Raw genomic sequence first — 18,887 nt, 5'->3', positions numbered from 1 at the left:
CCATTCCCATCCCATCACCTTACTAGCATATTTACCATCACCCTGTTTTTATATTGCCATTGTGAATACCACAGTTACCTCCGCCTGTACTAACCGTTGCAACGGTAAGTATATTGATGACTTTGACCCCCCAAAAGTTAGCACTTCCCTGGATCATGGCTGTAGCTTCAGACCCTTCCCAGTGAGTTGTCAGCAGTTTTCTGAGTAAAATAAAAAGAGCATCATTGTACTGAAGAGGTGAAGTGTAAATGCAAGTGTGTTAAAATTTGGACAGGTGACTTGTACAGGTGGACCATGTGGAAAATCAGGTCTGTGAGGAATTGGTCTTGTCGTGTATAGAGGAGCTTATGTGCGCTTGTAAAAGACATCATTGCTACAATTACAGTACAGTGTGTCCTCATTATGTGGAAGGGATGTGTTCTGAGGTATCACAGTTTTGTTAATGCAATTAGTAATGTAATACAAGGGAAAATAGTAAATCAGTGGGTGGTGTGAGTTGGAGGAAGGGCAGTCTGATGGCACAGTAGTGAATGGCTTGGAGGCAATTGCTCTATGATCACCCCTTGTAAGATTAGGGCATCTGGCTGTAGATAGATAAATTTATAGCTTTACAGATGCCAGTGGAACTGTAATAGGCATTTTTCCTCAGTTTACAGTGGATTTAATAGTAAAAGTAATAATAAAAAAGGGGTGTTTATAATGAGGACATACTGTATGCATGTTTTTCTTTGCTGTGAAATCTGCAACAAGAACTGTGATATATTTCATACTGGTGATGTATGTAAAACCATATTGTGTATATATATGGACTTGTATATGTATAGTGGAATATCTAGCAAGGCATTGTATCAGCAGAATTTATGTATACTGTATTGTCATTAGTCAAGGATGAAAATGTATGTGCATTTTGACCTGTATATACTCCAGCCAAGCTGTATTAGTGTATTAGGTAAGAGTAGAAGACCAGTTATATTCAGGATACCCCAGGAAAAATATACCAAGGTTTAGGAGGCTGTTGGAGGGTTAATTTTGAGTTATAAATGCTGTATCAACATAAATTCAATTCTCAGTCATTATGGTACTACATTTACTGATGACGTATTGGTTAGTTGCAAGGGAAACCATTTTTGTCCCTAAGGTCATTAGTTTGGGTGAATAATTAGGGGAACCATTTTTTTCACCATAAGGTCATCAGTAATTGTAGCTCCGTAATGGTTGAGAATTGTGTCATATGTGACCAATAAGAGAGGGGATGATTAATAATAAATGGACAGATGATGAATGTGAATTAATGACATAGTGGTTGGTGGAGGCACTCACCATCCACTCACTCAGTGTAATGCTGCTCTCAGGTTCCTGCCTTTTCCTCTCCTTTCTTGCGATCCTTCCTCTTGTGACTTTCTTTCCTTCATTCTTTCCTCTTCCTTCTGTCTCTGGGTGACTCTGCACTGAGTGACAAGCCAAATGGTTTCCTGTACACCAGGAAACCATTTACTACACTGGGTGGTAACCATGTAACCAAATTATGGCGCCTGGTGGTTTAGTGGGCAATTAAGGCATTCCAATCGGATTGAGCCGGTGAAGGTTTATATCCAAGGGGTGATTGGGTTTTATTGCTCACATAATGCCAGTAAGGGATGCGTGAGGCTGGTCACTCTCATCTTAACTGTCAGGACCAACTTGCCTTGCCCCGGGCTGCTACGCTCCTCTGGGGCAACACTGGATTAGATGAATGAGTGAATGAATGATGAGAGGTAGTAAACATACAAGTACTTGGAGGCAATTTGTTTTTGGCCACCCCAAACGGGATTGAGGCATCTGGCAATAGATAGATAGATAGATAGGAGGTAAATTCATACTATACAGTAATTTGTTTGTTTTCACCCGACAGAACTAGGCTACTCCCACGGCCTGAATACTGAGTTGTGGGTGCATGAAATTCAATGAGCTTTTGTTATTAGGAATGAGTTTCCTTGGTTACAAGTCAAATCAACCCGGTATTATACTTGGCCAACCACTGAGCTGAAAGAGGGTAGGGGTCTTGGTCAGGTTAGAAGGGATATGCTTTAGTGAAGAGGAATGTACAGTAGTGAAGTGGTTTGAATGAGTGGAATGTATGGAGAATGAAAGTAAACAAAGAGGAGTGTATGTGAAGAAAGGAAGCCCAAGACTGAAAAATAAAGTGAATATTATGAAAGGAATAAGAGTTGGGATGATGTGGAGAAAATGGAGAATGAGAGATTGACTAGGAGAGTGTATTTGCATGAGGCAGAAGGGGAGAGAGATATAGAGAGACCAAGGATGAGATGAAGGGATGGGAGAAGAGGTGTATAAGTGAAAGGTGGTGTGAGTTGGAATGGGTACTAGAGTTATCCTGACCATGAAACTGTTAATCGTGACAGTAATAACACTGCTATGACTCAGCTGAAAATAACTGACATTAACTGAAATAGAATAGAGTTGGTCCGATCATGAGGGGGTTATTAGCAAAAATTAATAAGAAGGGTGATGTGTAAAGGAGGTACTGTGAATTTGTGGGTCGTGTTCCGAGTGGCTTGGGATATTTCTTAATGGCTCTTCCTCGGTGATTTATTTTGCACATTGCATGTCAGTCTCCTTATATATGTATAAAGAATGAATGGCGAAAGACTGACTTGGAGAGTGTATGTGAGTGAAAAGGAGGGGAGGCCGAGAGGGAGACTGAGGATTAGAAGGAGAAATGGAGTGGAAAGGTATATGAAGGAGAGAGGTGTGCGAGTTGGAGATAGGGCAGTGTGATAATGAAGGACAGGGTTACAGGAGGCAGTTGGTTTATGGCCATACCTTCTGGGATTAACCCCCATGCGCTGGTTGACACGTATAACCGTCATGATTTTGAGCATGGAGCAATGCCGGTTGATGTGTATAGCTGCAAGCGTCTTCCTGCCATCCTTTGAACTCTAACTTATTCTCACTCATCGACGGGACCACCTGGAGATATGGAGATACCTGTACTTTCATTTGAAAGAGGAAGAGTTGTTGAGTCTTACGTACATTTAATTTTTTCTCTAGCTGTTATAGTTTGGCAGACATTAGGGTTTGAAGAAAAGGTATTTTTTCCGAAATCACAAAATCCTCTGTAGGGTGGAGCGTGCGACATTGGAAAACCCCGTGTGTAGGGATTAAGGGATATGGCTTTGGATAGTTAGATGTTCATGATGCAGACTGTCAATATTAAAACAATATTAATAGCATACATGACTGTTAATGTGTAATAGGTGAAGTAAATCACAAAGAAAGAGATACTGCAAAGCTTCTTATGCCCCCAAGAAGACAGCGTTGTGTTGGATTCTTTCAGATCCATTTCAGTCGTAAATCATTTCTGAATTGTGTTTCCTTTATTTATATTGGTACCTTGAAATGAAGTTTCCTGGTAACCACTTTATCTGTGAGAATACCTGTATAAATAAATATATAGACAAGTTGATACTTTTTTGTCTTGCCTCCTCCTACATGCAGACATACACATTTCATCTGGGAGGTTTGTGTGTAGTGCATAAGTAAATCTATGAAGGAAAATAATTTAACAAAAAATATTTGCAGTTGATTAGGATGGATGGAGCCATAATTCCAGAGGTTTCAATGATTCAGTGGCCTTTATGAAGTATCTACTGAATAAGAAGTAATAATAATAACACCTAACAATAGTTCTTTGCCTAAAGCTGGTCTAAATTTTCATCCTGCAACTTATGTAGCTCAATGGCAGAAAGACAATCCTACAACTCTACATCCTTTCCATAGCACTTCATGATCGACATCATATTTTGGTGTTAATCTTGTAACAGGTTCAGGAATGACGATGAAGAGAGAAGGAGAACACTTTTTTGATCAGGTTAAAGTAAAAATTTCCCTCCTACAGCAAATGATACTGAGAAAGACATGATACAAATAATAATGTCATGTATTATGAAGACTAATGTGCTGCTAGTGTACCCATACCCATGTAGAAAAAGTATGTTTTTTTCAAACAATTTTACTTAAGACATTAACATAGAGTGTGGGATGCTCCACACTCCAAGCAGTTTCAGGTGTGTTCAAATTTGGCGCGTGAAAATTCATCACTCTGGATCTACATTATAAGCTTCGTTTTTTTTTTTTTTTTTAATATTAAAACATATATGATACATTTTCGTAAGTAATGATGATTAATGAGTGATATTTGTCATCAATGAAATAAGAACCATCAGCATTTTGTAAACGTTGTTATCGGTTTGTTTACAATCGTGGCGGCGAAAGGATGCTGATTTCTGAGTAATAGTCTTCACAGTTTTCCACGATGGCTGCAGGTCCCATTGCAGAACGTAACCAGGGTGAGTAGCAGAGGGCTTGCGTAGATTACAGGTTTGTTTAAACTGCAAAGGGAAGTAATATAATGGCTGAAATGTGATGGCAAGTTCCACCCTATGTTCCTGGTCATGAGCTTGCAGGAATGCCAGTACTCACGTATTTACTTTTGTAAATTATCGCTTAATATGTTTTGTTTTCTAAATGTATGATGAAACCAGGATAATGGTGTAGTGACTGATACAGTAGGCAAGTCGCGTCTCGTCTTTGCTGTCATGAAATGAAGGTAGCTAACATATGATGGATTTGTGGAGGTAGTGTTTTCATTTCCATATTGTATACCACTATTCTTCTCAGCCATTCTACCATCCGCTGCTTTATTGCAAACTCTTCAGACTCAATGCATCATAAATAGCTGTTCATCCTCAGTGTCAGAATGTATAGCACAAATGTGCTGTGCTATCTGTACCTTAAATAAATCACTATTTCTTGTGCCTGACGTTACAGATGCCACGATATACGTTGGCGGGCTGGATGACAAAGTATCAGAGGGTCTGCTGTGGGAGTTGTTTGTACAGGCTGGGCCGGTGGTCAACGTACACATGCCCAAGGACCGAGTCACACAGCAGCACCAGGGGTACGGGTTTGTGGAGTTTATGGGAGAGGAGGATGCTGACTATGCCATCAAGATTATGAACATGATAAAGGTGAGTGTGCATGTTTTAGTTACATTGTTAGTGTAGCTACATTTTATTAGAAATATTTTAAGTACTATCACAATATTTTATTAAACTTAAGTGATACTCTCACAATTAAGGGATTAGAAAAATATCACATGATCCATATAGTACATCTTTTTTTCAGCTTACTGTGAAGCATCCATTGTGGAGAGGTTAGAAATTTCCTCCTTGTATACAATTATTCTTTTCTTAGTTGTGTTTAATGTGTGACGAGGATGACCTTGTACGATACTGGTAACTGTTTCTCCCATGAAAGTTATTGCTAGAGATTGATATAATGTGGTTGTAGCTGGAATGAAATAAAAACTAACATACTAGTAATGTGACTGGAGGATTTACTGGAGATCCCTTAACTCCATTACTATTGATTGAATAAAATCATGTGATGGTTGACAGAATGCAGTAATGTTTTTTCATCAAATAAGGTATGGAGTGTGGATTGAAATACTATAATTCTACCCTTTTGCATTTTTTTTTTTTTCCAGAGCTGCCCCACATCAATTGGAACCTCACTGACTTTATTCCAGAGTTTTGACCCAGACACATACTGTAATACATCAGAGTCGGTTCCTTGGTTTAAACTGGAAAAAAAATAATCCCGTCACATATTGCATCTTTGGGGCAGAGGGACCTGAGGCAAGAGTACTGAAGTCATAGGAGGCCACAGTGTCCCTGGCTGCGTTTATATGACTAATAAACCCCTGGCCGTGTCTAGGTTAATTTTTCTCCACGCTTCATCATTAGGTGTAAAAAAAAAACAAAGAGAGGGGAATACTGATGATATTTTGATGGCAACATAAACTTTTCAAATATCCTTTCTATCAGTCTATCTTGTATCTATCAACCAGTATGTATTTATAGCCAGATACCTTAGTCCTGGAGGGAGTGGGCAGAAACTAATTGCCTCCATGTTACTGTGATCCCCACCATCAGACTGCCCTCCCTCTGATTCACACCACCCTCTTTTCATTTACCTTTCCACCCCATCCTTGGTCTCCCACTCCACCATGAAAGACAGCAATAGATAGATAGATAGATAAATAGAAAAGGCTAATAATTTAAAGCTAGAAAAGCCTAATAATTCTCATGTTATGTTTGCAGTTGTTCGGTAAGCCTATACGAGTGAACAAAGCCTCGGCACACCAGAAGAATCTTGATGTGGGGGCGAACATTTTCATTGGTAACCTAGACCCAGAGGTGGATGAGAAGCTGCTGTATGATACCTTCTCTGCCTTTGGTGTTATTCTGCAGACACCCAAGGTTAGTCTGTTCTGCTTTGGTGTTATTTTGTTGGCAGCCAAGGTTAGTCTACTAGAATTGCTTAGGTTAGGTTAAATTGAGGCTAATCTACTTTTGGCTGGACTTCATTATTTAGAGTGTGCAGCTGGTGGTTGCTCCCTACGTGTCAACAAGTGGGTTGGTGGAGGGTTAGTGCCCCTCCCTGTAAAACAAATAACTCAAAGTCAAATGGCCACCCCTTACGGGATTATGGCATCTGGAAATAGATGGATGGGTAGACAACTGGAGGTTAAGTAATTGCATATTAGTTTTATTAGACTATGCTTAAATGATGCTACATATAAAGTGCATAAGTATGGATATTTATGCCTGTGAGGTGGAGTCAGGTTTGCAGGAGCTTGAAGAGGGCATGAATGAGAGTGTGGGTCATTTAACTGGACAGACTTTTGCTAGTTCTTCATCTGTCATTTTTTCTTTGCACCCTGCCTCATCCCATCCTTAGATGAGAAAAGAGATCTCAGTGTTGATGGTGATGATGCTGTACTGTAATAGTTGTCTTGGAACCTTAACTTTAGAGAGTACAATATTGGTTGTGAAATCTTAACATCAGAGAGTACACTAAATATTCACCAAGGTGGTATACTTGAAAAGTTAAGAGTGAGTACCGTAATAGCAAATGTGGATATTCAGGCTGCTGTCACAACAGTTGTAGGGTAGAAACCATTGTTTCTGCTGTTATTTTGTTATTAGTATTATTATTTTTTTTTTACATTCAGTTATTATGTTGGACTTGTTCTTTGTATATGACCACTCAAAATTTCTCCATGATAACAAATGCAAATACAATAATTGCAAGCCTGACAAAACTTATTTTGATCTTCAGATCATGAGGGACCCAGACACTGGCAACTCTAAAGGGTATGCATTCATCAACTTTGCTTCATTTGAGGCGTCGGATGCAGCCATTGAAGCGATGAACGGCCAGTACCTGTGCAATCGATCCATCAGCATTTCATATGCATTCAAGAAGGACAGCAAGGGTGAACGACACGGCACAGCGGCTGAGCGACTCCTGGCGGCACAGAACCCCCTGTCCCAGGCCGACAAACCCCATCAACTGTTTGCTGATGCCCCGCCCCCTCCCACCCAGTCTGCCCCACCACCCCCAGCCCCACCTCCTCCACCAACTTCTGGAGTGCCCCCCAATGCCCCACCTGGCATGTCGGTGCCACCCCCAGGTATGCTGGTGCCCCCTCCACCCCCTGTCCCTCCCCCACCCGGCACCTCTGCCGCCATGCCACCACTGCCCAATGCTCCACCCACAACATCAGTGCCACCTCCCCCCGGCTCTGCCCCACCCCTGCCCCCTGTTCCACCTCCCCCTGCCAAACCACCACTGCCAGGTCAACCTCCCCTACCCCCTTCTGGTCCCCCTGGCCCCCCCACCAGTGGACCCCCTACCAGCAGCCCCGGCGGCCCTCACCCACCCTATGGGCCATACCCACCTCGACCCGGCATGCCACCCCCACCATGGCAGGGTGGACCAGGCATGCCCCCACCCCCTGGCATGCCTCCCCCTCGGCCTGGCCCACCTGGTATGCCACCGCCGCCAGGCATGAGGCCTCCACCTCCTGGATGGAGACCACCACCGCCCGGTGGACCCCCAGGCCGACCACCATTTGGCAGACCACCATACCCACCCAGAGGACCACCAGGACCCCCACCCATGCCAGGAATGGGGCCACAGATGCGTGGTGGAGGACCCCCTCTGCCCCCTGGACCCCCACCATCTGGCCCTGGGGGACCCTTGCCCCCTGGCCCTCCTCCAAGGGGCATGAGACCTCCACCTCCTGGGTCTGGAGGTCCTCCTGGGGGCCCTCCCCCACCTGGCATGGCTCCACCACCACCTCCACCTCGACCCCCACTGCCACCTCCACCACCAGGAGGAGAAAAGTAATGTGTGGTTAGGCTTAATACCAAGGATTGTCCAGTCACTTGTCATTAGGAGTCAGGATTATGTTCCAAAAATATCACAGCTCCCATACAGCTGGACTCTAATCTGGGGAACTGCCAGACAAGCTTTATGGGTAACAGTGTGACTTTAATTGGCAATTTTTCTATAATTCATTCAACCAGAGACATGTAAAGAAAGTAAAGATGGCCACTGGTTTTTTGTAAAGAGGACTTAATGTACTCTTGTAGGTTGAGGAGGCTTTTTAACACCTCGTCAAGTTCATTTATACATATACCACATTGATATGCTCTTATATGAAAACTGTGTCTACTGTGTATCAAAAAGACATGGAGTACACAAGGGAATTCGTTTTAATATAGTAAGTAAATGACAGAAAGAGGAGCTGAGGGCCAACTAAGCTGAACAGAATATTACCTCCAAAGGTTAAGAAGTTTTGTAGCACCTCTCTTTTAAACAATTATGTCACCTGTGTCAACTCCGTACTTTCTTGTATGTTGTTTGTATTGCTTTTACTGGGAACAATTTGGCATAAATATAAGAATACTGTATAAGTGCAGCGTGTGTATGGATAAACAGGAGGAAAAGGTACAGATAGTGGAGTCTCCATAATTGACAACAGTGCAACTCTGTGCATCACAACACTCACACTAATGGAAGAATTTTTACCCATATTAGGAAATTTGAGAGAATATAAAACAGTTTTGACTTACACCCTCTGGAGGTCAGATTGAAACATATACTGTGAACTCTTGTGATAATTTACCAAATTTACTGTTAACTCCACAGTAAATTGCAGATCGAATATTCCTCTTCTTTGGCTGCCTTGAAGTCCCATTGACCATTTCCTTCAATTTTACAGGAGTGATATTATGGAAAAAGTTGTGGTATTTCTGATTATATCCATGATGTACAACAAGGACTGCATGTATCTTCTCAGTCAGTTCAGTTTCCCATGGACGTGGGTACGTGGTGGTCTAGTGAATTAGCGTTCCAAAATGTGACTTTAAGCGGTAGATCCGAGGATTGGTTGGGGTTCGTTCATCACATCATGCTATTCAAAGGAAGTGGCTGGTCATTGTTGCCCCAGACATCTCGTCTGAGTAGCCTAGCCCTGGGCCCCTACACTCCAGATGGGGTAGTGATGGAATGAATGCTTAGATCAGTGGTAAAAATTAATATACAGGTATTGACACACACATACACACACACGTTACAGGATTTGGTAGCTCTTCTCATCCTAATTATATCTGTTATGCAGTTGATCAGTAAAGTAGAAACATTATTCTGATTGGTGTTTTGATTGACCATTTTAGAGTAATGTAGTGGTAAATACGTTAAATGGTTATTATATACTGCAGTGAGGTAGGATTGAAGGGAAGAGACATGTTCATATATATCGTCATGGCCCCAGGCTCATCTGGACACGAACTTGGTGGAGTGCTAGTTGAAACAGTCCTTCTGCAGTCCACTTCTCTGTTGAGGATTGAGTGGGAGTTGAGGGACGTTTGCATAAGTGGGCACCAGTTGTTTCATTGTGACCACATAAGCCATTCCTCTTCAGTCATTTTAACTAGGCAGAAATGGCCTTCCTTCTGCAGCTTATCTTGTATCTCAGTGGCAAAGAAGTCAATACTGTGACTCTACATCTTTTTCATAGCACTTCTTCCTGACTAGCATCATATTCTTGTGTTGGTCTTTTGAAGTAGATCAGCACTCAAGGTAGAGAGACTGCAATTTAATATCTAGTTAAAGTCAACAAAATGTAGTTAGAAAGGTATTACAAGGAAGTTTAGATGACAGTACAAAGAGAAAGGAAAGCAAAAAACTTCAGTAGAGGGAACATCGGAAACACACTGAGATAGGCTACCCATGAGGAGAGATTGAAGAATGAGACACAACTACAAAGAGTTTATGTGAGTGAGGAGGAGGAGAGGAAGATTAAGAGGGGGTGATGACCTATAAGAATGAACGTGGTGTGAGTTGGAGGGAGGGCGTCCTGATACTGGAAAACAAGGTAACATGGAGGCATTTTGTTCGAGGTCATCCCTCCAGGTTTAAGGTGGTTTTATTCAGCTGTAGCAGGGACCAAGGTAAATTTGTACCTTGGAGGGGAGTCCTGTAGTGCATCCTTTCCCTACTAAAGTGGTCTTCTAGTGCTGAACTGTATCGATTGAATGTAGCAAGAATATAATTTAAAGGTGCTGTCCAATTCAAAGGTTTAATGGGAAGTGTTTGTAACCTATTCACTTCATGGTACTGTATTTCTGTTAAGCTGAATGCAGGAATGTGGTGGTGGAGAAAAAAATAAGTAGAAACTACACCATCGAACTGAAAAAGAGGACAATTTCGATATTGTATTTTATAATCTGTTATTTTCACAATCATACTGGTGTATTCAGCATGAAAGAAAAAAAAATATGTTGAATCCAGTAACAGGGACAGGGAGACGCCATTAGCCCGCCAAAAAACAAGTAGGGTGGTGGTGCACGGAGGCAGACAGTGAGTATTTTCAATTTTTTTCACCTTTCTAGTACGTTAACCTTGGTTTAGGGTAAGAAAAGTGAAGTATTTGTTGGTAATAAGGAAGGCTTTTCCGTTACATTAGGGTTTCTTTGCAAGTTAGCGTTAAATCAGGTATGTTTGAACAGGAGTCACCATTAGCCCGCCAAAATCGCTGTCAGTTGGTGACGTTTGACGTTTTACAAGTCCTTCGTAAACTATTACGTTGAAGTTAGGTTAAGTTCACAGCATTCATTTGCTGGTAATAAGGAAGAGTTCTACCATATTAAGTTCTACTCTTTGCAAGTTAATGTTAAGTTAGGTATGATAGATGTGGTCACCACTAGCCCGCCAAAATCTGGCTCATGGTATGGTAGTCATGCAGTGCCATGCGAAGAATGTAGGCTGTAGTATTTTTCTGCCACTGAGCTGTGCAATAAGCTGCACAAAGACAAATCTGGGTCAAGTTAGAGTAAAATGAGTATGGTTACACAAATGTCTCAGCTAGGATAGGTCTGTGATGAGGACATTCAGCCTACAGGGTTCATATTCAGGGACACTGAATTCCTATACTATTTTTTTTTATTATTATTATTGTCCATCACTAAAAGTTTTTCATTGAAGCAAAGCCGGGTAGCAAATAATGTGTAATTTTTGTAGTGTATAATATTAATACTGTATATTGGGTGCTTTCGCACGCATTTGATTGAGTCCTCCATCCCTCTGTGATGGATATTGGCGCTCGTGTCTGCTTATATTTTTATCACCAAATATCAGGAGTAAGTGTGTTTTACGCTGCCATTCAAGGTCTCCAGTGTGAATAAGTGAATTAACCATCGTGATAGACTGAAGTGGCGGTGTGAGTGAATTTTTGGCACCATCAAATGTGCAGAGCTGAGCGACGGCTGGCGGGAGGAAGGTGCTTATGTGTCGCCGTTATTTCACACCCTCGATTACCGTGTATTATGGCAGCCAGGGAGCCACCCATACCCCATAAGGTAAGAACAGCAATTATAGCGTGCATAGTTAGTGTCTGATGGACCAGGTGAATGAAATATAAGCCAGGGGGAGAGAAAACAGGTGTTGGCCAGTCACAAGCAACCCTGAGCTGCGATTTCAAATTTTCCAACATTAAGATTCATAGTCTAAGATAGCATTAATTTATCCCCATTAATCAGAGGACTTCGATTATACTTTATTCTTGCAGGAACCAGAGAATATTTAGCAGTTCAGGAGAGACTTGGAAGTGTGTGGGGGGGGTTTTGGCCGTTATGCCCAGCGGCCATTAACGACTGGCGGTACTTTTGAAAATCGTTTGGAATTAGTCGGAATATATGAATAAAAGTGATAATTCAGGGGGTTGAGGTTGGTGTGAGGTGACAGGGGCTTAAATTAGATAATGTAGTTGTGATGTATGAATGTAGTAGTGATTTATTAATGTATATATTGGTGATTTGTGATGCCATTATATGTGTGGGTTATACATCATTGCCAAGGTTATTTTCTTGGTGTTAGTAATTTGAATGGTTTATTTATTTATTTTTAGTTATGTTTTAGTGCCAGTTTGTGATTTTAATTGTGGATTTATCTTAATGACATGCACCAGGTTAGGTTGTCATTGAGCAGTATATTTATCAAGGAACAACAATTTTACAGGAATAATAAGTTTATGTATTCCCATGTTATTGGCAAACTGTTCTTGCTGTTCATTGTTCTCTGTAGTTGTGTAACAGAATATCACTAGAACATAGGCAGGTGTTTTTGATACATTGTGGATTGCAGGAATTTGAAATAATCGGACAAGGAAAATGGATTGATCACAGCTTTGACTGAAATTTTAAAGCTAATGAAGGTATGGTAAGTGAATACAGGACAGCACTGTATCTTGTAATTGAGAAAACATGAACAGTTGGTGCCAGTTTTGAATATTTAATGTACGAGGTTGAAAAACTGGAGAGCTGCCACTTCTGTAATACAATATTGTCTTTCGTTTTACTTTATGTAGCCTGATTAGCAAAGAACCATGCTTAAAAAGTTTCATAAATGCCTGTTTTGTTAGTAATGGTAGAACTTCATCAATTTTTACATGCCAATAAAACCTAACAGAATCTAACCTAACCATAAAAGCTCCATAATCAACCTTGGTATCATATTGGTTATTTCTACAGAGTTCGATAATCATAAGTGAATTACCACTATACTGTGGTGTAGCATAATTATTGTTTAACCATTTCAACGTGTGTGAATGGGCTCTTTCTGGGTTATGTCTGTATTGTGTCATTAGCCTCTGCAATACGAGGATGTACACAACTTTTTATTTTATGTCTTCCACCTCCAGACAATACGAGGATGTACAGAATATTTCATTTTATTCCTCCCACCTCCAAACAACTATATTTAGTTTTGTGGGGATTGTTGAAGCTTGAGGAATTACTGTAAATATAACTGACATTAATCAGCTTGAGTATTGCATTTGAATATGCAGGAATTGTGCAATAACATTGTGTGGTGGTGATGTGATTAAACTGAAGGTAACGTTACAGTACCAGCTTGATGACCATATTGCCCCCATAGGAGTGTAGGATCCTGAGGCTAGGTTACTGTAGCCCTAAACCTTGACAGACCTATCCATTTGGTAGCATTTTACGTGAGACAAAAACTTCCATATACCTTAAAACTGTACCATGTAAACCATAGCATGCTCTTACCCAACAGCTTTTATCACTTGCACTACTAAACGTCTTATTGTACTGTAGAAGATTTGTTAAATATTATCAGTACAGTGTTTAGGAAATTATGGACTACCTTATCTGTCAGTTACTTTTATTTCAGTTGATTATTTACAACCTGGCCAAGTCATTTTACTGTTTGAAATGGAGTAGACTTTAATACAGGTAATGTTGCCTTGCTGAATTACACTAAATGAGGATGAACCTGTGTATGTGTGGAGGGCAATACTTGTTGGAGGGAGGAGAGAAATGTAAAGCTGAAATGTTTCTTGTTTATGGTGGTGGGGCTGCAGCGTAAAAGTTTATAAGGCTGGGATGGATGCAGTACTGAAGCAGTGAACTACAGAATGATTCAAAAGTCAGGACACACAGGGAAAATAATTTATTATTGTTATTTTGTAAATACACTGATAGTTTTACATCTTCAAATGTTCGAAATATTCACCATGAACATCAAAACATTGTTGCAGATGTGTGTGTGTGTCTCTTTCTCTCTCCCTTTTTTTTTTTTTTTTCCACTTGTCCAGGCATAGTGGGAGTAACAGTGGCAATTGTTTCTCTGATCTTCTCTTTCAAATGGACAATGTCATGTATTTTCTCCTGGTAAATGATGGTTTTTACGTGTCCCCAGCTAGGAGTACCACTTCTATAGGCCCCTTCAGAGACAAACTGCACAGTTAACCGTAATGAAAACTGATGACTTAAAAATAAATCAGCGTATACATGTCTCCTGTATTGGTGTTGTGATGAGGAATGGTAGACAGATAGTTTGGGCATGTGGAGAGAATGGAGGATGATATTTGGTACACAAAATAAGTGTGAACATCAGCAGTTGGGTTGCAAGAGCCAGACTAGCAAAAACTTACCTTTACTGCACCGGTAATTATTTTAACTGATATACTAACTCACAGCCACTTATTGTCTCAGGACTGGTAAGGAGACAGACAGTTTGCCTTTTTGCCTATGTTAATATCAGAATAAAGTTCTTGTTATAACTTTATTGCTAAGTATGTGTGCTAGCTGATTTGACAGGTTCTCGTTAGTTATGGAACCATTTGTTTGGAAAAAGGTATATGGTAATATTTTGGAATGTATTTCTTTTTATAATGGAATCCTTGGGTTATAATGGAAACTGAACAGAAGGCAATGATTGATTATGTGTGTGTGGATGAAGGGATGAGAAGGCATGTAATGGATGCAAGAGCATATAGAGGTTGGGGGAGTGGACTTGCTGACCACCACTTGATGGTGGTCAGAATCAAAGTCCAAATGAAATGGAGAAATAGAAGAGAAGGACAGGAGGAAGTAGTTCATACAAGGAGAGTGGTAAGGTTATGAGAGGATGCAATAAAGGGAGAATATAAGAGAGAAGTGGAGGAGCGATTGGGTAAATATGGATTGGAGCAAATGGGTGGAAGGTTTGTGCAAGATATTCACAGAAGAAATCTGTGCAGCATGTGAGGTGATGTGTGGGATGAAGAGAAGACGAAAGGAGGTTCAAGGATCAGCATGGTGGAATGAAGAGGTGAGACAGGCTGTGGCACAAAAGAAAGTATATAGTGAATGGATGAGAAACGGGCGTGGAAGAAGGTGAGAGACGGAAGAGAGAGTTATATGTAGAGAGGAAGAGAGAGGTGAAAAGGATTAGTAAGATACAGTTAGAAGAGAGTGGATGAGGAATTTGGAAGGAATTTGAGTGTAAAGTGGAGGGAATGTAAGAAAATGTTCTGGAAAGAGGTAAAGAGAGTTAGACAGGGTGCCAAAGAAGTTAGTTGGGGAGTGAAAGATGAAAATGGTAGAGTACTAGTGGAGAAGGGAGAAAAAGTGAGCAGATGGAGAGAACACTTTAAGGAATTGTTGAACATAGAGAATAAAAGTAATGCGAGTATAAGTGGCTTGGGAATGGCTGGGAGAAGGAGGGCTTTGAGAAGACAGGAAGAAATCAGTAGGATGGAAGTTGAGGAAGCAGTGAAGAAAGTTAAAATGGGGAAAGCCCCAGGAATTGATGGAGTGTGTGGTGAAATGCAGAAGCATGGGGGAGAGATAGTAGTAGAATGGATGTGGAAGATGTGCAGATTGGCCTGGGAGGAAGGTAGAGTCCTGGAGGATTGGAAGTCATGTATAATTATTCCCCTGTACAAAGGAAAAAGGGAAAAAGAAGTGTGTGGTAATCCTAGGGACATTTGTCTTCTTAGTGTAATAGGAAAAGTATATGGTAGGATACTTACTGACAGAGTTAGGAAAATAACAGAGGAATTAGTTGAAGAACAGGGAGGTTTTAGGAAGGGAAGAGGTTGTGTAGATCAGATGTTCATTCTTACAACTTTAGTGGAAAAGTTTCTAGAGAAGGGAAAGAAGTATGCAGCCTTCATGGATTTGGAGAAAGCATATGACAGGGTGGATAGACAAGGATCGTGGAAAGTATTAAGAATATATGGAGTAGATGGGAAGTTGTTGAAGACCATGAAGAGTACGTATGAGGGTGCTAAGGCTGCAGTGCATGTGTTTAGTGAACTGAGTGAATTTTTCTCTTTGAAGGTTGGATTGAAACAAGGATGTGTCATGTCTCCATGGTTGTTCAATCTGTATATGGATGGGGTTATAAAAGAGATACAAGGTAGGCCAGTGGATGTTGGAATGGCCCTAGTGAGAGAGGGCAGTGTTTGTAAACTCCGTGTACCGTTGTTTGCAGATGACAGTGTGTTGTTAAGTGAAGACTAAGGGGAGCTGCAAGGCTTGGTGGATGAGTTTGGGAAGACAAAGGGGAGCTGCAAGGCTTGGTGGATGAGTTTGGGAGAGTTTGTAAGAAACTTAATCTAACGGTGAATGTAGGGAAGAAGAGTAAGGTTACAGTCTTTGAGAGAAGTGAAGTCAGTGAATGTACAGTGAGGTTGGATGAGGAGGAAATGGAAAATGTGAGTGCATTTAAATATATACTTGGATAGTGTGATGAGTAAGGATGGAAATTTAGAGGGGAAAGTGCTTGAAAGGTACAACAAAGAAGAAAGGTTGCTGGTTCCTTGAAAGCAGTGATAAGAAACAGGGAAGTGAGCATGGAAATGAAAAAGTTACTAAATGACAGTATTGTGCTACCAACTCTTAACGTGTGGAAGTGAAGCTTGGACCTTGTTGGAGGGACAGAAGTCAAGAGTGAGAGCAGTGGAAATGAGTTATCTGAGAGGAGCCTGTGGAGTCACATGGAGAGACAGATTGACAAATGAGGATGTGAAGGAGTGTTGTGGTGTGGATATGGATGTGATAGGATGCGTTAGGAGAAACACATTAAGGTGGTTTGGCCATGTGGAGAGGATGGATGGTGAGAGACTGATGAGGAGAGTGTATGTGAGTGAGGTGGATAGGGGTAGGCCAAGGATGAGATGGAGGGATGGAGTGGAGAGGTATATGAGTGAGTGGGGTGTTAGCTGGGAGCAGGGCAATGAAATGGTGGGGGACAGGGCGACATGGAGGTGATTGGTTTGTGGCCACCCTTTACGGTATTATGGCGTCTGGCAATAGATAGATAGTACAGTAGACTTTCAATTTAACGTACCTTGACAGACCTGATATTGGATTTAACGGACCCCCACAAAGCCAGTGGGCTTCCTTTGGCTCTAACAAATATCGGATTTAATGGACCCCTGCGAAGCCAGTGGGCTTCCTTTGGCTCTAACAAACAGTGTCCATTAAGTGGGGTGCAGTGGGTTGCAATGCATCTGTTGCATTAATGAGTGCAATGACAGGGATGTGAAATAAGTGCAAAAGGGCAAAATTATGGGCCAGGTTAGTGTAAAATGGGTATAGTTTTCATTTTTAGTACTAGAATATGCTGTTGTACTCATTGATTTTCAGAAATGAACTTGAAATCCCACCTTAGAAGAGGGCCATTGGATGTGACGGATTTTCGGCATTATCGGATCAGGTTTCTGCCAATTAGTCCATTTCAGGGAGAATCTACGGTATTTACTGTAGGCTGTTATAATGGAATCCCTGACTTAAAATGGAAACTGTATTAGTGTAGGCTATTATGTGTGTGTTTCTCTTCACAGCCAAACCTATTTAGGGTACAGAGCCTGCAGCAAAACTTGACCAACTGTTGTTAACTTAAGCTATTTATACACAGTTATTACATTCATAGTTCACGGTATATTCCATTTGTACTGATGTTTTGTCACATGTTACGTGGTTCAGCTGTTTTATCACATGTCAGGCAGTTCAACACTCCTAGGGCAATAGTCATTGTTGGTAGTTCACCATCAGTAACCCTTTAGTAGTGACTAAGTATTCAGTATTATTTATACTGTATATTTATTTCACATTTGCGTTTAGCCATTTGCATTAATAGGGAACAGTTTTAACTTTTTTAAGATAGAGAAACCCTTTGTGCTTGAGGGAAGTCAGAAATTGTGCACAAATAAGATTTATGTGTATCATTAATGAAAAAAAACAAAAATCATACATTTTGTTGGAAAATGCATTGTTGCTGTTCAGCAGTCTTGGTCTGTTTGGCCGACTCATCAATGACAGGCAAGCAGTTGCCCCTGCTGGGCTGTCCTGCACAGTACAGTAAATTGATATCCACATGTGGGAGACAGGACCTCACCACAGGGAGGTGTGGAGAAGTGTGGAGGTATGTTCCATGATGGAAACCGCATTTGCATCCCTCCACCCAGTTAACGGGTGCCACAGTAGGCTTCATATTATGCCATTATTGGGTTATATGATTATCACCCAGCATTGGAAATGGTTCATGGGGTACAGGAAGCCAAGAGGCTAGTCATTTAGTGTGGAGCCACCTGAAGTGGAAAGAAGAGTTGGAAAGATTGACAGGAAGATGATTAGAAATAGGAAGAGAGGAGGGTAGTCACACATACACTCACACACACAGTAAATGATACAAGTGAAGGAAGAAGTTGGCAGTACTGAATTAAGTGAGAGTGTAATTGTCACTACCACCTTGCGGATTGTGCAAATAAAAGTGAATATAGCATTACCACTGAAAACAGAAATGATTACTCTTGTGCATACTTTCCAACTCTCACCCATGTATAGGGGGTGGAGTTTTGCATCCCATCCCAGCTCATCTGCCAGCAGACATTGTATTTCTCAGCTCTGTTCAGGGGAAAAAAAAAAAAAGCCTTGGGTACATGGTGTGGCCAGGTATATATCATGGGTGTTCAGTATAACCCCATCCACCCCTCTGTCTACCCCACTGGCCCTGTCTCTTCATCTCATATCAGGCACACATCTAATTCCATGTCATATTTGCAGGTGTGTGGGGGCCAGGTGAGAACATCAGTGTGTCCTGAGGGTTAAGGCGTGGACCAGCAGTAAGGAGTTTGCACCACCAACACACAGATGTCATGTTGTGGTGATAAAGCTCTC

At 41.2% G+C, this 18,887-nt stretch overlaps 1 protein-coding gene across 1 annotated transcript; it reads left to right on the top strand.

Moving 5' to 3' along the window:
* The first annotated feature begins 4,254 nt into the window (after positions 1 to 4,254).
* Spx (Spliceosomal protein on the X) lies at positions 4,255 to 9,638 on the top strand. The gene is made up of 4 exons (XM_080269306.1): positions 4,255 to 4,349; positions 4,831 to 5,030; positions 6,165 to 6,323; positions 7,186 to 9,638. The coding sequence occupies exons 1-4, from the start codon at positions 4,316 to 4,318 to the stop codon at positions 8,257 to 8,259; spliced, it is 1,467 nt and encodes a 488-aa protein (XP_080125432.1). The 5' UTR covers positions 4,255 to 4,315; the 3' UTR covers positions 8,260 to 9,638.
* Positions 9,639 to 18,887: the final 9,249 nt, after the last annotated feature.

This window comes from Coenobita brevimanus, chromosome 33, assembly GCF_032717465.1.
Source record: "Coenobita brevimanus isolate Jiangsu-jjx chromosome 33, ASM3271746v2, whole genome shotgun sequence".
NCBI lineage: Eukaryota > Metazoa > Arthropoda > Malacostraca > Decapoda > Coenobitidae > Coenobita > Coenobita brevimanus.
The sequence above is the reverse complement of the archived record's forward strand: the minus strand, read 5'-3'. Positions and strand labels throughout refer to the sequence as shown.

Excerpts from the sequence above, each read along its gene's own strand:
- Spx (XM_080269306.1), top strand. The coding sequence starts at position 4,316 with ATGGCTGCAGGTCCCATTGCAGAACGTAACCAGG. Across the intron at positions 4,350-4,830 it reads CATTGCAGAACGTAACCAGG|ATGCCACGATATACGTTGGC; the intron begins GTGAGTAGCAGA and ends CTGACGTTACAG. Across the intron at positions 5,031-6,164 it reads AGATTATGAACATGATAAAG|TTGTTCGGTAAGCCTATACG; the intron begins GTGAGTGTGCAT and ends TTATGTTTGCAG.